This window comes from Phaethon lepturus, unplaced genomic scaffold (genome assembly GCF_000687285.1).
Source record: "Phaethon lepturus isolate BGI_N335 unplaced genomic scaffold, ASM68728v1 scaffold7472, whole genome shotgun sequence".
NCBI lineage: Eukaryota > Metazoa > Chordata > Aves > Phaethontiformes > Phaethontidae > Phaethon > Phaethon lepturus.
The window spans coordinates 13285-23610 of NW_010522521.1; the positions used below are offsets into that span (position 1 = coordinate 13285).

Consider the following 10326-nt stretch of genomic DNA (forward strand, 5'->3'; position numbering starts at 1 on the left):
GATCCTCCCTCCGTGCTGGAATAGCTCAAGCTGTAATTTTTTAGTAAAGGCACATCCTTAATGCTTAGGCATCAAGTAGTTTCGTCTGAAATGTTAAACTTCTCCCAGTTAGAACTATCTTGAAGACCTGCTACTGTCTTCACACACCTAAATGTTTGCTGGCTTTTTCTGATAGTTTGGCTTGCTTAGCTTTAACAACTCATGGCTGCTTCTTCCCACTTATTTGAGACGTAAAGTCTCTCTGCATGCAAAACACAGAGAAAACTTGACAGCTGTGTTTCATTGTCTTTCACATCTCAGTGTTTCACCAGGCACAGGTTTTGTGAAGTCTTTGTCACGAGATCTGAAAATTCTATTGCTTCCATTTTTTTGCTACCATTGTAAATGCAAAGCTGGCTTGTTCACAGTGCAGGCAGAAATGGTACTCCGTTGTTGTCTGGTTGGGTTTTTGTGTGTGTGTGATTGTTTTGGGGTTTTTTTCCCTTCTAATTACAAATTGGATCAAGGATAAAGGTTGCAGGACTGTAATACTTTTTCAGCTGTATTAGACATCATCTTATTTGTGTGATGAATTTGTAGAAAAGGAAGGAAACTTAAATTATTTTAAGCCAACTATGCTGCAGGAAGAGGATGGTGGAATGTTGCCTGCTAGTACTTATTACCATCATCATCATTCAGCCTTTTTACATTTTAGGGCTGTCATATCTGTAAGGAAATGTTCAATTTTTTTTACCACCTTGCTCTTGCTCCTGAGGATAGATGAAGATATTTTATTCAGGCATCAGATTAACTACTTCTATGCAGAAAACAGTTGATCACAGTGTGGTTATATTTCTTTTAATTTTACTTCTTTACCATCTGAGCAAGCACTGCAATTGCATGCTACCTGTCTGATTCATCAGTGTCTTGTAGAACATCAGTAACTAGCCTTTCCTCTAACCTAAGGGATTTGAGCAGTTTCAACTCGGTGGTGAGCTGGTGAGGAAGTGATTTGCTGGTGCTTGGTGTTGCAGAACTTGGCAATGGTTTGATTTTGCTGATACAGAAGTCTCTGCCACTGCTCTCAGCACCCAAGAAATTCCCCATTTTCCACGTGCTTATTTTCTGTCTGGGATGTGGTAGGCTATTTTATGAAGACTTCTTCTGGTTTTTCATTGCTAATAGCCAAGAGGATTATTAAAAAAAAAAAAAGCTTGGTAGGAGAAGGGGATGCACACTGAATGCTTATCTTGCTGGTTACGGTACAGCATTTCTGAGTACCTGATGGAGTCCCGCTTCTGTGGAGGTACAGCTTGTATATGCAGATGAATCTGTAGTAACTACTTTGTTATCATTCCCTTTCTAGTTAACATACTGTACTCCCCTATTTATCATCTATAACATAGGTATATATGGTATCTCTCTGTAACCTGGGTTTACTGGGATTCAGTAGTTAGAATGGAGTAACTGTGATACAGCAGAGAATTTGGCATCATTTCAATGTCATGTTGTTTTGCTGGCACTGTGTATAAATGATTTCCCACTTTTTGTTTTGCTATTAATGATCAACTTCAGCTGTTGTGCTGTGAGTGGGGGAGTATGCTGCACATAGGAATGCTCAGAGGCTTAGCTGCATCCTCGGCTTCGTGTGCACGGTTATCTGTACATGCCATAGACGGAAACTGAACGTCTAGTTACTTTATAAGATTTGTGAACAGAGATTTAGAGCCTGCTTAGCCTCTGCTTGAAAGTATTCTGTGTGATTTCAAGATTGCTTTTGCTCTCCTCCTCAGGTCCTTTCACAGATGTTGTCACTACAAACCTGAAACTTGGCAATCCCACAGACAGAAATGTGTGCTTCAAAGTTAAGACCACAGCACCACGTAGATACTGTGTAAGGCCTAACAGTGGAATTATCGATGCAGGAACATCAATTAATGTTTCTGGTAAGTCATTCAAGCAGGCTTTTGGTGATTGAAAATAGCTTCTTCTAAATCAGTTATTTCCTGGAATGCTTTGCAATCTGAAGGTATTTTGTTGAATGTTTGTAAAACCAAGAGGTTCTGATTTCATGGAGAAGCAGCCATTTCATATATCTTTACTTCCCTTATTCCTTGTCTAGCAGTAATAGATATGTTTTTACATCTTGTTGGCGGGAGGGGAGAAATGCATACATGATTTCTACAGTTCAGTAACAGTCTTAGCCAACCTATCCAAATCAGCCCTGCCTTCCCTGTGGGATTATTTTTGTACAGTTAGTTTTTTGCCAGCTTAACTTCCTGAACCAGCTCACTGCAGGGTCACATCAAGTGCTTGGATGGGTATGTCAAGGTAGGAATAAAACTGGATGGACTGCAGCCGGTTTAGGCTGATGTAGGCTATTGCTGAAGTGCCAAATATAACCAATAATGAAAACATTTACTTTCAAACCATGCTTGTTTTGTGTTCCTTGAAGATGCAGTATGCTTTGGTGTTAGAAATGTCAAATGACTAAATCTTTGTTGTTCCATGGGAAAAGTTAGTGATTTTCTCTGAGTCAGTAGCTCTTAACTTGCTGAAGTTTGATAATGTAAAAGCAAAGAAGTGGCTTACTTTGAAAGCACAGAGTTGAGTATTTCCCATAAGCACAATGTCTGTATATTATGAACTTGCTGATGATGCATACTTGAAAGCAGTGTATTTTCTCAATAACTTCTCCAGTCTGTGTTTTTAAAAAAGAATTCTATCAATGCATGTAGTAGTGGCATACTGCATGAATAAAGTCTGACTTTTTAGTTAAGAAAATTATTTCTATAAAGATTCAAATTTTACTGTTTTAAATGATTTTTCATATCGGCATGATGAGAAAAATTACTTACCGATAGGTTATACAGTTTGCTGTTAGTCTCTTACCAAACTTTTCTAGCCTGGAATAAAAAATTTGGGGAAGTAAACCTACTGCTTTTTGCTTGGGAAAAAAAAAAATCAAAATATGAAAATCAAGACTTCAGGTTTTTCCCTTAATAAAATGTAAAATATTCAAACACCTCACACTTGGAGAGCTTGCTTCAACAAAATAAAATTGATCCCAAAAATACTTTGCACTGCAACATTAAGAGACTCTAATCCTGTAAATCTTCTTGTGCAAGCCTGCATTTGCACCCTCATTGATCTGTTGTCTTTGGGATTTCTGTTGTGTCAAATTGACCGTGCATATGGTTGCAGACTTGTGCCTCACTTGCAGTTAGTCATTAGGGAATGTCACCGTGAGGAGACGACCAGTGCAATGTGGTAGCTACAGGTGGGGCAGGCAAAGCAGTTCTGCTTCAGGAGAAGGCTAGCACGTATCCAGTAAGCTCTGAAATGACTAATATGTAAATGAAAAAGCTTTCTAGAGAGAAACGGGGATTTTTAAAACTTGGGACAATTCCCAAGTAAAGCTGTCTATCATCTATACTAGCTGCAGGCAAGCATATTAACTGCATAGAAATCAATGAAGTGATAATGAAAATTAGCATGGTTTCTAGCTACAAGTTATCTTCATGCTATAAAGATGTGGATTCTTTTCGTCTTTCAGATGAACTTTCAAAATTAAAAGCCTGCTTCCTTTGCTGGCACATACCATGCTTTTTAAAATGTCATCTTGATCTCAACTTTGTGTGTTTTATTAAACTGCTGCTTACAATGACCCTTTGCTCTACCTTGAGCAGAATATAGCATAGGCGAGTGTTGTATGAACCATCTTATGTTATGCTGCCAGCATGCCTACGTCTTGCTTTTCCAGCCCAACTCTTCCCAGCAGCATACCAGGTAGAATATGGATCTAGTCCAAGACTTGACTTAAAAGTATCCAATTATGAGAGATTGCTGTGCTAACCCTAAGCATAGTTTTGCTCTTGCTTACATAGCTTTGAAAAATTTCCCTTTTCTGATAACTTTATTTATAGTGATTTATGATTCAGTTAGTTTTGCAAATGGCTATGGTATATTTAATCACATTTGTGTTCTACATATTTTCATGCTGGTAATAACTTAGTAATAATAAATAATGATCCTAAATTGTCAGTCCTTACATTAACATTATATTTTAAAATGCAGGTAGTACACATTCATTATTCTTTAGGTAATACATTAAGGTAAATTTATAGGTAGGTGTGTTACAGAATTCTGGAGTTATAAAAATGTTAGTCTTTATTTCCTAAAACGTTCTAAACTGAAGCTGTCTTCATCATGTGCTGTGATTGAATTTCTTTTTAATAGAGCTGTACTTACTGCGCTCCTGGTAGCTCCTTTAAACATGCATGGGACCTAATTTGGGACTTGAATGTGGCAGTGTCTTTAGTTCTGATTAGCAGAAGGGATCTTTAGGATAGGGGGGATCAAAAACAGGACTTTCATTAGCTTACAGAACAGAATTGGGTTTGAAGTCACAGAAAGGGGGGAGATGTATTTAACTTCTACTTTGGAGTAATGTTGCTTAAGAACAGAGCACTGATTTTGGGAGTTAATGAAGTGAAAAATAAATAGAATTTGTTTCTTTGCCTCTGAATCAGTTTTTTTTTCAGTCATGTGACTCAAGTCTTGCACAGGCCATAAAAATAGGACTTGAATTCCTCCAAAGCTAGTGAAAATACTACTGATGAGAGATTATTAGAATATAATTAATTCAGTAATAGTTTCCGGACACTTAAACTAATTGGGCTGTATTTACTATATGCAGTCTGTCATCTTGAGAATTGCTGACTGGCTTTAACACAGCCACCTGGTAGGACTTCATTGTTACTGCACAGTGTCTCTCCAAAAAATCAGTGCCTCAGTATAGTGGCATGAAGCTCTGGAACAATTTAGAAGATTCTCAGGGTTTTACTGACTGAAGCTGTGTTTGGGGCAGCTTTATCTTCCTCGGGCTGTAGTAACTGGATGCCTTAAACTCCTGTGAAACTGTCTGTACCATTTTGATGTAAGTGTATGAGAAGATGTTCTACCCCAAGGTAGAGGCAGCAGTCGGAACATATTCCACTTTATCGCACTAGTATGATGGCTCATTTAAAAACCTATAAAATGCTAGAATAAATAAAGCTTGCTTTATTCTAGTGGAGTGTCAAATGCTGGCTGTTTATGCCATATCACAGCTTGTCCTAAATATCTGCATTTAAGGCCCTGTCAGCATGCGCTGCTTGCTGCGATGTCAGGTTTGTAGCCCGTGTTTTCACCTGTTATATAATGGCATGTAATTTTAACAGCTGAGTTTATGTAATGCTCGGGAAGTGTATGTGTGTGCTGTTGTCCAATTTCATTTGGTGCTCTGAAATACTTTGAAGAGAAGGGTATTTGCACACATTCCGTTTTTGTTAAACATGTCTTATTTCAGCAAAGATATCAGATTGTTGTGGCTTCCGAGAGGTTGAAATCTAAATAAATAAAAGTCATGAATGGATTGCAACGGAAAAGTGGAAAAAAAATCTGCAGACTCATCAGCATCTGCTTATAGGTGTATAACAGGGGAGAGAGGAAGTACAGATGGTGCCGTCTGTGCACAGTGTCCCACAGTCTGAACATGCATCCTACAAACGGGGAGAAGCTGACGTTATCCGTACGTTGCTGTCAGATATCCTTGGTGGGGATTTTTAGTCTTTTGTAAACTTGGCTAGCTTTGAAAAGGCAGTTTGCATTGCTTTCAGGAGGGTGCTTCTGCAGCTGCTGGTCTCTTCGGTCGCAGCGGGTCTGCCCCGTTTGCTAAGACACCGGTGGTGTCCTGTCTGCTGCTGCAGCCCCCGGCGCTCCCGAGGCAGCATCGCTGCCGCGCACCGTTCCCCCGGGCAGCCCAGCACTGCGTAGCGCCTGCCAAGCTTTGGTTTGGTTTTGTCTGCTCGCATTAGAAGAATCTATCTTGATCTTCACAGATTCAACACTTTTTAGTAATATTGAAATATTTACAGGAAGAACTATGTAAACATGGAACAAATGCGAAGTGGTGCGGTGGATTCTGCCTGTTTCTCTAGATGTGAGTGTCCTTTGCTCACCTCTAGCAGAGCTGAGCAAATTGCACAATGATCATGAGGCTTGCCCTTGGAGGTGGTTGGGATATTTTATGTAAAGGTGACACAAGTGTGGTAGATTTGATCTGTCTTGGCAGTAAAGAATTTCATGCTATGCCATTTGGGAAAAATTATCAATAAAGCTAGAAAAGAAAAATAGAATCACAGACTATTGAATGGGCTACTTAAGAGTAAACAGTGATGTGGTGGTTGGAAATGTAATAGCAGGAAGTTACTAGTGACATTTCTTGAGAATGATTCTTGGTACTAATCTTGTTTAATGCTTTTATAAGCAATTCTGGCACAAAGAGTACACTAAAAACCCTGATGATGATGTCAAGTTGGGAAGCTGAAGATATACAGCAGAACTGGGTGTCCTTGAAGGCTACGGTAAGAGAAAACAGGGGATGAGTTTCATCAGAAAAACTGCAAAATCACGTACTTGGAGAATAAAAGACTCCTGCTATAATTGCAAGCTCGTTAAACAAAGGGGGCTAGATAAGGTGACCAAGATGCCGACATAATGTGGCTGTGAACAAGGCAAATGTAGTATGTGCAAACAGGATGGGCAATGGAAGAGATAAGAGAGTGTAAATGCTGTTGTTCAAGGCAGTAGTAAAATTTCCTGGATGCATAATTAGAGTAGCTCATCTAGAGGAGCTCAAGCCAGAACAGGTGCAAGGAATGAATGGGGAGCCTGGCCTGGAGAGGACCCACTGAGTCTGGCTTGTTTAGTTTACCAGAAGGCCAAGAGTTACTGTGATTGATGTCTTGGAGTGCACCAGAAGTAAATGACTCTTTCCGTTCTTTGATATTTAAGCATAAGGACAGTATTGGTCCAGGACCAAGTAAACAGGCCATTAATAATTTTAGATAGAAACTAGAGGAAGGTTGCTGACTATCTGAGCAGGGAGACTTTTCTGTTCCTTCTGCTCTTGGAGGGGAGTGCTAGATCCTAGCAGGCATTACGGGTGGAGTTTTGCCTCCTTCCATGTTCCTTGCTTCAAATTTCCTCTGTTCCTTGAGAAAGCAGGTTTATTCTTGAGAAAACCAGAAGAGTTTAATGCTTCTGCCATTGTTGTTAACTTTGCCAGTGAACTGTTCTAGGAAAAGAAAGAGTATATTAGGTGGTCACCGCCTCCCCTTCACTTATCTACAGAGGATCATGCGTAACATGGGGAGTATGGCAGGAATTTGTGAGAAAACTGGTATCCATTTCTTTGGAAACACTTCAGAACAGGATGTACATAAGGTTGGTCCTTCGTTTGAATTTTGAGAAACAAGTGAGCTAGCAAATACAAATCGTGTTACTTGTCATTCCGTTGATCTCTCAGTGACTTTGCAGTTTTTGCTTGTGGTAGAATAACTGCTGGTGCTTTAGCTGTAGGGTAATCAGTTTAGAAGGTGGTTGAAATGCCTCGTGCTGGTGCTAGTAAACTTGAAGCTCATGTTAATAATCTTGTTCCTTAGAACTCTAGGTTCTGATGAAAGCTGGTCAGAAACTTTTGACCAGAAGAGATGACTGGCTTATTAGGGTGTAGGAATATATGGTTTTCACGTAGTTCTTGCATAAGGTATGGAATTTCTAGTCAAAGCAAAGGAGCCACACTGACAGTAGCAAGTTCTCCAGCAATTGGGACAGTTACATGGAACTGATCTTTCACAGAAACCCCCAATAGTATGTGAATAAATGTTGAAATGGTTTGGTTTCCTCTTGAACAAAGTACATCTTTTTGAGCTTCCCATCTGGCTTACAAGGCATTTGCTGAATAATTTGTGTCAATGTGGCTTTCATGTATTGATCTAAAAATACCAGCACTAACAACATTTGTACTGTCAAGCCCTCTCTAGCTGCTTGCTCTTATGATTCAGTGAATGGAATTCAGAGCAGCAATCGTTTGGTGTTTGAGGATGGCTTCAGTACTGTCACTTGGGAAGTAATGATTTTCAAATGAGCTTATAACTGCACTCAGCAAAGCAAACTGAAAAAACCTGCAGATCTGGAGAAGTTCCATAAACAGGGGATAGTTTTGACTCCCCAGTTGGCTCTTACGCATTATGTAGACTTGAAATAATTGAGGTGCCTACTACAGGGGAGAAAAAAATTACGCTGCTGCTTTTCAGTGATGTATCGGGCAATGTTGAAATACCTGTGCTTTCACAATGCAGTCACCTCTGTTTGGAAAAATAGTTTTAAAAGTAGCCTGTTAATTTGGAAACATTTATTTTGGATGAGTATTTGATTACTGCAAGGTGAGTTAAAAATGTATAACAATTTTTTTAAGTACCTCATCTGAAAGAATTTGCCTCTTCCTTTTCTTCCGGCTTTAAAAAGCATGTGGTTGTTGATAGCCACAGTTTGTGTGCATAATAAAGATGGCACATAACATATTCTGCTCATTGAAGGAGGCAAATTGGTTTGACTTGCCTTCATTTGCAATAAATGGGATCTTTGGATATTGCTTTTATATGACAAACCCCTGCAATTAGTGGTGTATGAGTTTGGGCACATAATGTTAATAGCACTCGTACTTTAAAGTAATGGTAATTCTTGAACCGCTTCTCTTCATAGCTGTTGGATTGAGGGACTGAAGTAGCCTCATGAGGCGTAAAATGTGAATTTTTAAACCTTACATCATGTTTTTTTATGTTGGCAGTAATTGCAGTATATGTAAGCTTCAGTTTAAATTGGGGGGGGGTAGCTTTTTGCAAAATCTATAACATATTTGTGTAAACTTCTTTGCATATTTTCACATATGTACTGTCTCACATTGACACCAAACCTGTGTTAATGCCACAGTAGCTGAATATCCAGGTGTCATTTGCAAAACGTAAGGGTTCTAAGTGACCACTGTGATTAAAGGATATTCCATGTAAATGAAATAACATAACTTTCCCTCTTCAGGTGTATTGTTTTTGTCTAACTAACGTGTTACTTTTAACATGTTAGTTCTTTACCCAAAAAGAAAAGACAAGGAAATTTGTAATACTAAATAAAAAGAAAAAAAAAAAACAAACAAAAAAAACCCCAAAACACACACCACAAAAAAACCCCACACCCAAACCTAAAAACACAAACACAGAGCCCAAACCTGCCTTTCCTTGCTCTCTGCCCCCTGAACTGTCATTTTCTGCATAAGTAAATTCTGGAATATTTGTGGGTTTTGAATGGAGAGAAATAATTTCTTGTATACTTTTGAATATATACGGCAATATATACGGCAAAGTTTATATAGCATTTAACTGTAAACTTCCAGCTATAAACTGTTAACAAACTTTCAGGAACTTATTTTTGGAGGAGAAATACTTGTACTTGATAAAACAAATACCATGAGACTCTTAAACTTTGTAGAGGAAATTTCCATCCTGAGACTTGAACCTCAAGGTTTAAAATGTTTGACTTTGGCTCTGTAGCTTTTCTCAGGAACCATCAGCGATACTGTGTGTACACCTAATCAAAATGCCAGCTTGTTACTTCTGCCCCAAGGATGGAGGAAGAAAAAAAAGATGCTTGCTTTGAGAATTTTCCTCTCTTGTCACAGAAGATATGTAAATTATCCTATTTACTATAAATTACTGTTATTATCTTGCCGTAGTTGTGTATGGATTATTGTAGTGATTAACATTTCCAAGATTCTCAAACAAAAATCTTTACAGACTGAGTAATTCTGTTTCTCTTCTTTTAAACGTCTGTTTTAAAGTGAGTTTCCTGATCTCAGCTGCTGCTTTGGTCATAACGGACATACAACTTGAAACCATTTTAATGTTTGTATTTCTAAAATATGGTAACTGTATCATCAGTGCATGACTGTGCATCAAAGCAATGTTAATTTAATTTGTTTTGGGGGTTTTTCTTGCAGTGATGCTACAGCCTTTTGACTATGACCCTAATGAGAAAAGTAAACACAAGTTTATGGTTCAGTCTATGTTTGCTCCAGCTGATACTTCAGATATGGAAGCAGTAGTAAGTATTGAAATTAATTAAAATGGATTTCTTTATGATTGTGTAATTTTCAGAGACCTTTTACTGTATTGCTTAAGGGCTGTTGTCAAACCACACTGAAATGATCCTTGAAAGCTTTGCCAGGTTTCCATTTCTGTGCATGGCAAGGTGTTCTCTATTTATTTTGAGCCCCAGGAATCTTGTACTGAAAGACACAATTGGTATTAAGCAGTTGTAATTTTTTTCAATATATCGTTTCTTTAGAAAGGCCAACTTGAACTGTATATTCTAAAAATGTACAGAATATATTCTGAGTCTGTGGCATCTTTTATATTTTATGCCTCTCTGTCTTGAGTCTTCCCTTAAGCAGCTCCTTTTCTCAGCAGG

General features: G+C 38.5%; 1 protein-coding gene across 1 annotated transcript in view; it reads left to right on the forward strand.

Annotated features, from left to right (window-relative positions):
- Positions 1 to 1263: 1263 nt before the first annotated feature.
- Positions 1264 to 10326, forward strand: part of VAPB (VAMP (vesicle-associated membrane protein)-associated protein B and C) — a 15957-nt gene continuing 6894 nt past the window's right edge. Inside the window, exons 1-3 of the mRNA XM_010281828.1 lie at positions 1264 to 1285; positions 1773 to 1925; positions 9857 to 9960. Of these exons, the coding sequence (XP_010280130.1) occupies positions 1264 to 1285; positions 1773 to 1925; positions 9857 to 9960 (279 nt within the window). The remainder of the gene's footprint in view (positions 1286 to 1772; positions 1926 to 9856; positions 9961 to 10326) is intronic.